General features: G+C 41.5%; 1 protein-coding gene across 1 annotated transcript in view; it reads left to right on the forward strand.

Annotated features, from left to right (window-relative positions):
- The window catches only part of CPNE8 (copine 8), a 453,180-nt gene that overhangs the window by 356,789 nt on the left and 81,949 nt on the right, over positions 1 to 14,442 (forward strand). Inside the window, exon 13 of the mRNA XM_077264830.1 lies at positions 1,148 to 1,209. Coding sequence (XP_077120945.1) covers positions 1,148 to 1,209 — 62 coding nt within the window. The remainder of the gene's footprint in view (positions 1 to 1,147; positions 1,210 to 14,442) is intronic.

Here is a 14,442-nt window from a genome sequence, read left to right on the forward strand (position 1 = left end):
TAATTCTGAAAGACACAACATTTGTCCTTTACATTAACTCTAAGTTTGTAAGAATTTTCTTTTAGGCTATGTGCACACGTTTAGGATTTTTCGTGTTTTTGTAGTGGTTTTTTGCTATAAAAACGTGATAAAACCACAAAAAAAACCGCTTACATTAAGCATCCTATTATTAGAATGCAATCCGCAATTTTTGTGCACATGTTGCATTTTTTTTCCGCAGCGGAATCGCATTCCAGAAAAAAACACAGCATGTGTATTCTTTGTGCGGAATCGCAGGGATTCCGCACACATATGAATGCATTGATCCGCTTACTTTCCGCTTGTGGCTATGCCCACCATGCGAGAAGTAAGCAGATCATGTGCGGTTGGTACCTAGGGTGGAGGAGAGGAGACTCTCCTCCAGGCCCTGGGAACCATATAATTGTTAAAAAAAAAGAATTAAAATAAAAAATCGTGATATTCTCACCTTCCGGCGTCCCCTGCTGGCTTCCAGCTCCTCACGATGCTCCTGTTCCCAATAATGCCTCGCGGCAGTGACCTGTGATGACGTAGCGGTCTCGCGAGACCGCTACGTCATCTAGGGTCATTGCCACAAGGCATTACTGGGAACAGGAGCATCGCGAGGAGCTGGAAGCCAGCAGGGGACGCCGGAAGGTGAGAATATCATGATTTTTTATTTTTTTTATTATTTTTAACACTAAATCTTTTTACTATTGATGCTGCACAGACAGCGTGAATAGTAAAAAGTTGGTCACACTTGTCAAACACTATGTGTGACAAGTGTGACCAACCTGTCGATCAGTTTTCCAAGCGATGCTACAGATCGCTTTTAAAACGCTAGCATTCTACAAGCTAATTACGCTTGTAAAATGCTAGTGTTTAGCGGGAAAATGCATGCCAATTCCGCATGCGTTTTTCTCGTGGCAGGGAGTTCCGGAATTGCTGTGGAAATTTCCACTAAAATTCCGTACGTGTGCACATAGCCTTAGTGATAACACATTAATAAGCTTTAGTGGACTCATTTTTATTAACAGTTTAGGATTTTTATTTTATACTAGTTTTAGAAACCGATGTTACAAATAAAGTACCATTAACATAAAGTAGTGTTGGCAATATCCATTTCTAACCATTTTTACTTCTCTTTTAGGTTACTTTGCTCTCTTTTCTAGTTGAAACAGAAGTTTCATTCCTTGACTACATAAAAGGAGGGTAAGTTTTGTATTAAAAATTTAGGAACTATGGGTTCTAATAAAACTGGAATAAAATAATATGTTGTTTTCTAATTGGACATAACACACGCTTGATCCTCATCATTATGTGGGACCATCTTTTTCAAAATTACTTTTCCTTTTTTTGAAGATCTAATAATCTAGGATAAGAGCCTCATAGATACTGATGATGCAGGTAATTTAGAGCATTCAAACCATAGATCTGGTCAATATGTTTCCACATTGCTGCTGTTTGATTAAGGCCTGTTTCTGTGCAGTTTTTAACTGTGTCAGAGCCATTTTCCTAGGTACTGTTGTATGTATGACACCAGCATCCCTTGCGCTTGATAAAAGCAGAGTAAACTTTCTAAAAAGAGCGTCTCCCAACAGCACTATCTCACTACACATTTTAGCTGATCGCTGGGGTACGTTCAAAAAGGGATGGAGATGGAGTCATGTTGAGACAACTCCTTTTAGACCTGTGCTAACACTATACAGACGTATCGTCTTAGCAAGAGCTACATTGGCTAAAAGCTTCACCTGCAGATTGAGACTAATATGGACTTGTTCCTTGGTTATTAATGTCTAATAGTTGCATATTTATACTTTTGTTTTCTGCATTGTGAAATAGTGGTATGTATTAAGTGCTGTTGTCGCAATCCATTTTTGGATTTGTGGCAGATCTGGTTCCATGGAGTTAAAACTTTTTTCTTTTGGACTATTGGGGGTTAATGTCAGTTTTTCCCCCGCTGGCAAGCTGGTGTAATTGCATTGCTGCTGGATCAGCTGATGTGGGCAGTGACCATATCCACCATCCTTTAAAAGGTCACCTGATGCATCAGCTGACTGTCGGTGTTGGTGCAATCTGCAGTGACCAAGCTGGAGTAAGTCGCCTATCTGGTGCCTTTATTCTGCTGTGCAGTGCTTTGCAGCAGAGAAAGCTAAGTGTGAAATTGTGTTACCTTGTCCCTTTGGTGTCTGTCACATCCCCCTGTGTTTATTACCTGTAGAGGCGAGGCTAGTGCTCCTTGCCTGCCAGAGCACTAGCCAGGGCAGTTATAGGTGACAACTAGGGACAAGGTATCCTGACAGCGGCTGGGGCAGGACCCACATAGGGCATTAGGGGAGTGCAGGGACAGGCTCAGGCATGAGCTCAGGTGGTGACCATCCCTCATTCCCTATTGGTAGGGCCTTCCTCCCCCCTTATTCCATCCCCGTTGTGTGTTGTAGCATTAGCTGACCGACCATCCGTTGAGTCGTGTCACACCGTGATAGTCACCTCATGACAGTTGTATTAACATGAATCAAATCTGGATGTGCAGTATAAATGGGAAGGAGTACAACTTAGGCCTCTTTCACACTTCCGTCTTTCTTTTTCCGTCACAATGTGTCATTTTGTGAAAAAAACGGATCCAGTAAGTGTTTCTGCTGGATCCGTTTTTTTCTCATAGACTTGTATTAGCGACGGATTGTGGCAGATGGCCTTCCATTTCATCTGTCGGGTTCTGGATCCGTCATTAAATTGCTGTCCATCGGGTGGAGACAATGCACATAGAAACGTTTTTTGTGTACGTCGGAAAATCGCTCAGCAGTCGCTGACTGTTAAAAGCTGGAAACCAGTGACAGATGCCGTCTTTTGAAACTGAGCATGCGCAGAAGAATTTCCCATCAGGGAAATTCTCTCTCGCTCTCTCTCCCTTTTTACTATTGATACTACTACTATCAATAGTAAAAAGATATAATGTTAAAAATAATTAAAAACATAAAAAATCGTGATATTCTTACCTTCCGGCGTCCCCCACAGCTTTCCCGCGGCCCTCGCAGCCTTCTCGATGCTCGCAATGATGCTGGCAGCTCCCGTTCCCAGTGATGCCTTGCGAAATGACCCGATGACGTAGTGGTCTCGCGAGACCTTTACGTTATCACAGGTCATTGTCTCACAATGCATTACTGGGAACGGGAGCTGCTGGCAGCATCGCGAGCATCAGGAAGGCTTCGGGGGCTGCAGGGGACGCCGGAAGGTAAGAATATCACAATTTTTTTTTTATTATTATTTTTAACATGGGTTGTGTTGTGTATGCGTTTTCGCAGCGGAAAAATGCGGCGAAGATGCATACACAACATGTGCATATAGCCTCGATGGATCCGTCAAAAAAATGGACCCAGTGCATCCGTTTTTTACAATCTGCACAGGATCCTTCTTTTCAACATTTTGACTGATTGTGACTAATTGTAAAAAACGGACGTGTGAAAGAGGTCTAACACCTATGTGTAAAGGATTACTAGAATTATATTTTTAGTAGATTGGTTATTCTGGACAGGCTAAAAAGTAATTATTAAAGCAGATTTGAAAGAAGAATAAAATAGCGGCAACAGATTTTCCTGTAAGAGACAATTTGTAATGATGTATTCTTCCCATTTGTCATACATCTTTGATGATGCTGTTCAGTAGCTCTTCACAGATTTAAACGTATGATACGTTCAGCACAAACACTTGCAACTGTCAGCTAAACATAGAACAGTCAGATCATAAACCTCAGCACTGTGAAACATAACGCCCACTCACAGGCATTTTATTGTAGAAATTTTCTCAAAGTCTTGCTTTCTGCTTCCCTGTAGCTGTAGACTTGCAATATAATTGAACTTACACTGATATCATTCATTGCTGTACTTGATGAATAAAAATCTATAGTGTTGTAAAAGCTCCAACATCTAAATAAATCCATCAGAACAATAACATACATATAGTACTGTGCAACCACTTATGCCGGTATGTAAAAAATTGCTGCAAATTAAGAATGATTTCAAAAATAGAAGTATTAATAGTTTATTTTTATCAGTTAACAAAAAGGAAAATGAATGAACAAAGGAGTAATCTAAATCATTGCTATATTTGGTGTGACCACCCAGTGCTTTCATAACAGCATCAATTCTCCTAGGTACACTTGCCCAGTTTCTTTCTGCACCACAATTCCTTTGTTATCATACATAGACGAGTCATCTGCCCTTGTTTCCATGCTGAAGGTATGGTTTTTGGCTGCTATTCTTCCATTAAGGATATCAGCTGCTCTAAGTATTCTTTGCCGACCACTGCATCTGTGATCCTCAACAATGTCTACTTCTTGATGTTCTCAATTCCTAGAAATACAAGCAGATACTAATCCATCATGCAGTACCATCAGGGAGATATTTGAATGACTCAAAAATTATTTTGCATCAGGACAACGAGTCTAAACACACAGGCAGTATAATTGCAAACTATCGTCTGCTTAAAGAAGCACAAGGAGTCCTGGAAATGATGACTTGGTCCCTACAGAGCCTTCATCTCAACATAATCGAGTCTGCCTCTGATTACATTAAGAGACAGAAGAATTTGTGCAAGCCTATATCCATAGATGATCGGTGGTTAGTGCTGCAAGACTTTTGGTACAACTTCCATGAAAAGTTTCTTCAAAAAGTGTGTGCCAGTGTACGTAGAAGAATTGATGCGTTGGTGCTGTTTTGAAGGCAAAATGTGTTTACACAAAATATTGATATGATTTAGATTTCTCTTTTGTTCTTTCACTTTGCATTTTGTTAAATAAAATAAATTATTAACCCTTCAATTTGGAAAGCATTCTTACTTTGCAGCATTTTTTCACACCTGCTTAAAACTTTTGCACTGTGCTGTATGTGCTCTGATTGAATGTGTTTAATTCTATGTTGATTCTGTTAAAGAATACAGCTGTGTCCGCTCTTAACTAAACTGAAGAAACACTTCAATATGATGACTTGCTAGGGAAAACTCTCTATAGACCGATATTCCAATCACAACCTCTATGTGGGCACACACATACATATATACTGAGTGATTCACTTGCTACTTTACCCGGAAAAATAGCTGTAACTTCTTAAAGATATTATCTATCGTACTGAAATTTGGACTGGACATACTTTGGTTCATGAGAAGTGAAAGTGCAATGAACCTTAGCAACGACGAGAAACATCCTTGCGCCGAATTGTCTCGCCGACTTGTCGCCCCATCGGTCATTTTCACTACAAAATAGACTTGCTGCATCATGCCTTTTCTGCGCAACATTAGTTTGTGTGGTGCTTGCATTTCACTCTTGCTAAATTCCTTCTTCATTTGTTAACAATGAGCGTGTTTTTATTGTGACAACTTTTTGGAAAACCGAGTCCTTAAAGAGGTGTTTTAACCTCAAATTTTTAATTTTTATAAGGGCTAATAGGAAAAATGGACTTCTCAGTTTGTTGAGCAATTTCTCCCGAGAGCACAAATACCCTACATCTAATCGCTAACTACTTTTGAGGCACCATGCAAAGCTCAGAATGGAAGGAGGGGCATATTATAATTATGTTATGGTTTGCGAGTTCCATGACTCACTGGGAAGAGCGCCTGAGGTACCAGAACAGCACAACTCTCCATAAGTGACACCATTTTACAAACTACACCTCTCAATGAATTCATCTAGTTGCGCGGTTATCATATTGACACAATGGGTGTGTCACAGAATTTTATACCATTGGGCAGTGAAAAAAATAATTACATTTTAACCACAAAAATGTTGTTTTAGCCCCAGATTTTACATTTTCACATGAAGAAATGGGTAAAAATGGTACCAAAATTTGTCACACAATTTCTGCTGAATGTGGCAATACCTCTATGTGGCTGTATAGTACTGCTTAGCCACACGACGAGACCTGGGAGGGACGGAGTGCTATTAGCCTCTTAGGGCTCAGATTTTCCTAGAATAGTTTGCAGACTCCATAAACAGAGCCCCTAAGTGCTAGAAGAGCAGCATACCCCCCTCAAGTGACCTCAGTTTTTAAATTATAGGCCTTTGGGAATTTATCTACAAGTGTAGTGATGATTTTAACGCCATGGCTGTTTTCCAGAAACAAGCGGCAGTGAATGATGCTGAGTGAAAATTGCAAATCTGCTATTGTAGTGCCCGCACATTGCAGTTCCCAGTACATTATGCTCAGCACGTGCTTCTATAGACATGCACCCATAAATTCGTCAGGCTATCATTGCTACAGAAATGCCAACTGTGGATGCTAAATGTGGTTTAGACACACTGTGGAGCTCAGAAGGGAGGGGGCATTTGGCTTTGGGAGCGCAGAATTCCCTGGATTTGTTTTGGAGGATGAGGAGCCATAGTGCATTTCCAAAGCCTTTGTGCTTCCAGTGACGTGGAAGCACACTATATTTCCGTTAACAGATGACGGACCTGAGTGGGGACATGCTTTTTTTGTGGACTGAATTGAAAGTTAAATTTGGTACACTTTACATAATTTTTAGGATCACATTTTTCCTGCTCTCTATGCTGAGCACTTGCTTTGGAGTTTCCATCTAAATCTCCAAGTGACATGATTCAAATGAAATCCCTGAGGGATCCATTCACTATAATGAGGCAGCAGAGTTACTCTGGACTCCATTTTGCCTCTGTTCAGCAGTGTCCTTCTCTTCAGTGGTGCAGAACACTGTGGCAGACCTCACTTTTATGCATGCCTAAAAAGACAGACACCGCTGGTTCACAGGCCAGGCAAAGACCACAGTGTCCCCATCTGCCTCATTATAGGGAATCTTCTGTCGGAGGTTCATTCTGAATCACATATTTCGGAGAGGAGATTTACATGGAAACGCTGATGTAAGTGCTCAGTGCAGAGCCCAGTATACATGTGAGCCGAGCCTTACTTTGATCTTTGTGAGGCAGAATGAACAAATCAACAGTAGGTGAAGAATAGGTTACTTATTTTTTACGCCGTTCCTTGCGCGGAATAAGTGATTAGATGACTTTGTTCTTCGGATCTGTGTGATTACAGCGATACCAGATTTATATAGTTTTTTTATGTTTGTGATGTCACACACTAAAAAATGCTTTTATTGCAATAACTTTGAATCACCGTATTTTGAGATCTATAATTTTTCCATATTTCTGCCAGTCGTGTGGGCTTGGTTTTTGTGGGACAACTTCACGTTTTTATTTAACCTTTATCGGGAACATAACATTTTTTAATTGGTATCTATTCTGATTTTTGTGAGTGAGAATGGATAAAAAAAACAGCAATTCAGAAATTGTTTTGGGATTTTTTGTTATGCCATTCTATGTATGGTAAAATTGATAAAGCAGCTTTATTCTTTGAGTTAGTATGACTACAGCAATACCACACTTATATATTTTTTATGTTTTGGCGCTTTTACGCAATAAAGCTATTTTACAGTTTATAGCTGTATGGCGGCTTATTTTTTTTGCGGGACAAGATGACTTTTTCAGCTATACCATTTTTATTTTGATCGCATTTTATTCCAGTCTTTGTTCGATTTAAAAACTAAAGTTATTTTCCCCTCGTTTTTATTTATCTGTTTTACCTTCTTCACTGAAGGAGTTAACTAGTGTGACAGTTTTATAGATCAGGTCATTCCGAACACGGCAATAATAATAATAATCTTTATTTATATAGTGCCAACATATTCCACAGCGCTTTACAGTTTAACAGTTTCAAACGCAAGTCATAAGTAACAACGTTAACAATACAATAATTAAAGCACAATAAGATGACCCTACTCATGAGAGCTTACAATCTACAATACATAAAAATAGTTATTTATGCGTACAATATATTTTATTTTTATTAATTTGTGGGGGGGGGTTATATTTTTAAATCTTTTTTAAAAAAACACTCACAACCTACCAATACATGGAGGGGGTCTTAGTTGTCGAGTTCCCTCCGCTGCACAGGGGGAATCTCAAACCACGTCCACTGCGGTCTCCCATTCTCCTCCAGCCACAGTGGAGCCTGCTCAGCGGAGACATCGGTCCCAGTGTCTGGCTCAGGCTGATACTGTGCAACTGGTTACTGCTGCCTTTCCAGGCTCTGCCTTTGTAGCCAGTACTGATCAGCAGCGAGTAGGTCTTTCTGGGACTAAGTGCCGCTTTTCTCTTACTGAGCATGTCCATGGGACGACCTCCCATTGGAGGTTGGGGGTCACATGTTCAGGTCCTGTTGTGCTTCCTATTGGACCATCTGGAAGGTCTCGGTGTCCTACTGCTATAAAAGCTTCCATGCGCTAGTGTATACTTACTAACGTGTGTGTGTAGATGAATGTCTGTCGATGGATGAAAGCTCCTTAATCATTCACATTCCTTGTGTTGATGACTGCTCGCGAAAGATGAAAGTTACCTAGCGCCTGGCAGTGCTAACCTGCACACTCAGCACACGTTACAGCGTCTCTTCGCAGTGCCCGCCAGTGCAGTGCCATGCGCTATCGGTGCGCTTTCCTGACAACCGGTCAGTGTAGGGTGGGAATTCCTGCTTGGACTCAGCATCTGACTCAGGGCGTCCTCAGGCGCGGGCTCAAAATTCACCGAGGGTCAGAGCGAGTCCAATCACCAGTTTAGTTGGGGTGATTCATAGGGATCCCACTAGTGTCTTTCAGCTGCACCCTGTGACTGCTAACAGGGCGCAGCGCATATTGGCGACTCTGTGAAGCAACAGAGTTCGCTTCCATTCACACTGGGTGAGGTCTAAACCCACGTGTGAGCAAGCGTCCATCCGCCATTACTCAGCAGCAGGTGTCATCTCTGCACGGTGGACCCTGGACTGCGAACGCACCTCATATTCTCTATTATCAATATTTGGTGCGTTCTGCCAGTCCTAACAGGGAGTGATTGCTTAGTATTGTAATAATGCTTGTATAGGGCATCAGTCACACACGTAGTGAACACTGTCTGGTTTCCAGCCCATTAATGACGCCATACTATTTGAGAATTAAATATTGTATTGAGGAGGTTCATATAGAGAACTGTTAACATGAAGGAAACCCCCCAAAAATATAAAATACAACTTTTAATTAAATTAGATTAAAAGGGACATACCACAACCAACAGACATAGACACCACACTTAAAAGTGCACTCTGAGTTCACCCTGTGATAAAAGCCCTAATCTCAGCACCTGCCTACCAGCGGAGGTTGACATCCCAAATGATACTGCATGGAATAGGTGTGCCCGCTTCTTGATGGCTGTCCCTTTCTGCCCTGGAACACCCTATAAATCAGTGATGGAACGCATTGGTCGTGAAAAAATGACCAGGATGACCGGGTAACATGAGGAGGTAAACCAGCGATGGTCAATTAATGGGAAAGTGACCCACCGTGCATAGTCATGATATCTGTTCCTATACTGAAAGCCTGCCTACTCAACGGAGGTTTGCATGCAACTTGACAGCGGATAGACGCCCCCACTCAATAACATCTGACCTTGGGAGTCCCTGATGAGGATGTAGCCATCTAGTCCCAGAGGCACATAGCGGCAGAATAAATGCAACAATATATATATATATATATATATATATATATATATATATATATATATATATAAAGCCTCAAAAAAAGCCGGCAGATCCCACAATGATATAGTGTACAGTCCCCTATCTATGAAAAGATGGATAAAACTAGTGATCAAGCAATAAATAGGAAACTGACAAAAAGGGTACTCATCAGAAAGAGGTCTTGTGACCTCTAAGTGTTTCACCATAAAGGCTCATCGGGGGGTAAGATAAATTGATGCTGTATGGTGCTAACACATGATCATCACTGAACCTCCCCAAATTTCACAGTGGGTGCAAGACACTGTGGCTTGTACGCCTTTCCAGGTCTCCGTCTAACCATTAGACGACCAGGTGTTGATCTGAGTGTCGGGACCACACTCAGTCGGAGCAGCCTTTGGAAGTGGGGAATCACCAGAAATAATACACAAGACACGTCTCGTATAGTATATCACTGGGAAGCCTCTGAAGCACGCCTGCCTTCAAGGTGCTATCCCCTCTTTATATAGTTGTACAGGTAGTTTCAGTGGTTATACAAGTTTTGCTTGTTTAAACAAAGAGAGAAAAGAGAAGACAAAAAAAACAGTTTCGGCTATGTGATAGTTTCACAACAAACAAAACAGTACAGTTTCGCCTAAGTGGCAGTTTCACAAACAAAAAATAGGATTTCACACTATAGCTAAAATATCCTTGAATGGACAGGTCAATATTGATCACAAATTCTTTTTGGTTCATTGAGGTAACCATTTTTGTTCCGCTCTTCACAATCCCCCCTTTGACATATTCCATTCAAAACCTTGTCATATAGACGATTATTTTAGTCATTCTTTTTGTGATATTACAAAAAAAACTTTATATTCTCGCATCCATTACACAAAATTTATTTGTGCATACCGAGATACCCTTGAGTACAACCTTGAATAATACATATATAATTACAATAACTATAACTGTATGTATTAGGCTTTGCATAATCTCGGTAACCCACCCACCGATCCCCCTGAACCAATTGGCCGGGTTAAGAAAAGAAAAGGTATCTGACCACCAGCTATCCTTATTTTGGTCATTGTCTTTGTCATACTGATCCCTGAGTCGTTGTACGTCTTCTAATTTAAATCTCATACTCATAGTACTATTCGGGTCTATATAATGACAGCAGGTGGGTCCGATGATTTGACACATACCCCCTTGTGAGGCAGTTAGGTAATCCAATACCAGGGTATGTTGGTTAGTGACTATTATAAGCTGATTCTGTACAGCTATACTAGTATTTAATATGTCCAATATATCCCAAATCTGGTCATCTAGATAATCCGTGGCTCTAACTAATTTATCCCACATCTGTGTTAACATAGGATAAATAAAAATGGTACTAGCAATTTTGTTGGGAATTCCCATTTTCTATTATGTATGTACCTTTCCAATACTGTAGGTTTGAAAGCATCAGAGGAAGGGGTGGTTGTACTGAAACTGAGCTGTAGATTTTCAGTGGGGACCTGTCCTAAATCAGTTAATCCAGTCTTATTCCTAGGTACCCATGCTCCTCCTCTGAGTGCTAAATATTGTAAGTTGCCTATTTTTCCTGTAAGATTGCCCTGCCACCAAGGAAATTCTACCCATCCCACAACTGGTATGGCGATTGTAGTATTCCATAGTCTAGTATTGCCAGGTTGGTTGTTGGCCAGGTTGTCTGAACAATTAGGCCAAGCGAATATTTTTTCAGCTGACACGGGAACTGCTAGAAAAGGTATACTTGTGGCTGATACTGGTGAATGGGTACAGATCCAACAATCTGCCAGGGGTTGCGTATTATTTAACAAATCATGCACTAATTTTCTATGATGTTGTACGAATCTATTGTTCAAAGGGGCTAGAGAATTCAATCTTTCCCATGCCTCCGTTGAGGTTAACATTATTAACATCAATATCATGAGTCTTATACTGCTTTTTTGCAATGGCTTGCATGTATCCATGATGCCTTTCCTTCAAGCTTGACTGCTGTTGGAGTTGTTAACAGGACTTGGAAAGGTCCGTCAAATCTCGGTTCCAGAGTCTTTCTGGTGTGTCTTTTCACGTAGATTTGATCACCAGGTTCCAACTTGTGGCCTCCTTCGAGATTTTCTGGATCTGGAAGGGAAGCAAAAACTTGCGAATGCACTTTAGTTAAACGTTTTTGTAATTCTTGTACATAAGCAGTTAAAGTCTCAGTATTCAACATCAGTTGTTGTGGAAAATAACAACCCAAATTTGCTGCTCTACCAAAAAGAATCTCATGTGGTGACAGCTTAGCCTTCCCCCTTGGGGCGTTTCGGATGGAATACAGGGCAAGTGGTAGACACTCGGTCCAAGGCTTTCCTGTTTCTGCCATGGCCTTCTGGATTTTTAATTTTATTGTTCCATTTAATCTTTCCACTTTACCTGAACTCTGTGGGTGATACGGAGTGTGAAACTGGTTTTCTACTCCCAACATTTTCATAACATTCTGGAATATTTCTCCAGTAAAATGGGTACCCCTATCTGACTCGATCACCTCAGGCATGCCGTAACGGGGTATCAGTTCATGTGCTATTTTAATGGCAGTAGTTTTTGCTGAGGCTTTACGAACTGGATAAGCCTCTGGCCACCCTGAGAACATGTCCACACACACAAGCACATATTCGTATCCATTGTACCTAGGAAGCTGGATGTAGTCGATCTGGAGTCTTTGAAAGGGATACAGTGGTCTTACATGATGCTTGGTTGGGGTTTTAATGGTCTGACCTGGATTGTGTGCCAGGCATATAGCGCATGCAGCACACATGTTCCGAGCGAAATTACCAAAGCCTGGAGCCAACCACCTTTCTTTTACCTTGAGCGTCATACCGTTTGCCGATACATGCGTAGGTAGGTGGAGGTCACTCGCCACTGCGGGGTACCAGGCTCTGGGTAAACACAACAAAGTTCCTTTTTTCCATAATCCTTGCTGATCTTCTGCCCCTTTTTTCTGCCACTGCCCTCGTTCTTCGTCGTGTACCTGTTTCTGGGCTTCCTTCAATCTCTCCTCATCATCTTCAGAGCTATCTAGTGTGTGGGCATGATGTAAGGGTTTACATGCTGCCTGTTTTGCTGCTTTGTCGGCTTTATCGTTACCCCTGGCTTCCTCGGTGTCGAGTCTCACATGTGCAGCTACCTTTATCACCGCTATTTCTTTAGTTTCTTGTGCTGCCTCCAGAATCTGTCTAATGAGGGAGGCATGTTTAACAGGTTGGCCTGAAGCAGTCATATAACCTCTGGCTCTCCATATTACGCCAAAATCGAAAATAATGCCATGTGCATATCTAGAATCAGTGTATATGTTTGCTGTCTGATCTTTGGCTATTTTTAGAGCTTCAACTAATGCCGTAAGTTCTGCTTCTTGTGCAGACTGATTAGCAGGGAGAGGTTCTGCTTTCAGCACTTCATGCTGAGTTACTACCGCATAACCTGTATGAAATTGTCCATTCATATCTGCATATCTACTGCCATCTATGAAAAGTTCAAATGTAGCATTACAGAGTGGCTTGTCACGTACATTACGTAAGCCCTGAGTCTCTTGTTCCATTAATTGTACACAATCATGCATTGACTCTGATGGGTCAAAGGAGTTGGAGAGTGCAGTTTCCTCAGGTATGGTACCCCCCTCAGACTCTAAAGGGAGCAAAGACGCGAGATTAAGAGTCTGAACCCTGGCAAAGGAAATGTTGGGCGGCAGTAGTAGGGAACATTGGAGACGGAGGTGTCTGGCCATTGAAATATGTTTAGGTTGGTGGACCTGGTTAAGGATGCCATGTACATCATGAGTGGTCTGAACTAGAAGTGGGTGATCAAGAACAATCTCAGAAGCTTTATCTAATAACAGTGAAATTGTGGCTACTACTCTTACACAAGAAGGTGCGGCTCTAGCTACAGGGTCCAGATGAGCTGATATGTATGCCACAGGTCTCTGTTTGTTTCCATGTTTTTGTGTGAGCACCCCTGTAGCATGTGAGGATATCTCAGCTGCCATCAATTGAAAATGTTTAGTGTAGTCTGGGAGTCCCAAAGCCGGAGCTGATACCAGTGCTGTTTTCAAAGAGGAAAATGACTGTTTAGCCTCTTCACTGAGTGAATATGGCGTGTTGGCAATACAGTCATATAAAGACTGCATGAGTTGACTTGCATGTATGATCCACTGTCTACAGTGTGAAATAATACCCAGGAAAGCACGCAGCTGTTTGTGATTCCTGGGTTCAAGCATGTTACGTATGGCTTCCGTACGTTGAGGTGTGAGGTGTCTGATGCCCTGTGATATGCAGTGACCTAAGAACACGACTGTTTGTTGACAAGCCTGGAGTTTCTGTCTATTTACTTTACAGCCTTCTTGCGCTAGGAAAATTAAGAAATTAACAGTTGAGGTAACTGCCGTCTGCTCATCAGGGCAACAAATAAGTAAGTCATCTACATACTGTAGAATGACTACTCCTGGTTCTGGGGTGAAATTTTTCAGCACGGTCTGCATTGCTTCAGAGTACAAAGTTGGTGAGTGTACCATACCTTGTGGCAATCTTGTCCATGCTAATTGTTTACCCTTGAATGTAAAGGCAAACAAATGCCAACAGTTCTTATGTAGTGGCACAGAAAAAAATGCGTTTGATAAGTCAATTACCGTAAAATATGCAGCAGTGCTGGGAATTTGAGACAGTAAGGTATGAGGATTCGGTACCACAGGGGTGACCGGTGCCAAAACCTTATTGATTTCCCGTAGGTCGTGCACCATGCGATATTTCACCATAGTTTCTTTGGAGGAAATTTTCTTTTTAACAGGATATAAGGGTGTATTGGCGGGTGACCTGATTTCTACCAAAACACCTTGTAACACATAATCCTGAATTTGTTGAGAAATCGC

The sequence above is a fragment of the Ranitomeya variabilis genome, chromosome 5, assembly GCF_051348905.1.
Source record: "Ranitomeya variabilis isolate aRanVar5 chromosome 5, aRanVar5.hap1, whole genome shotgun sequence".
NCBI lineage: Eukaryota > Metazoa > Chordata > Amphibia > Anura > Dendrobatidae > Ranitomeya > Ranitomeya variabilis.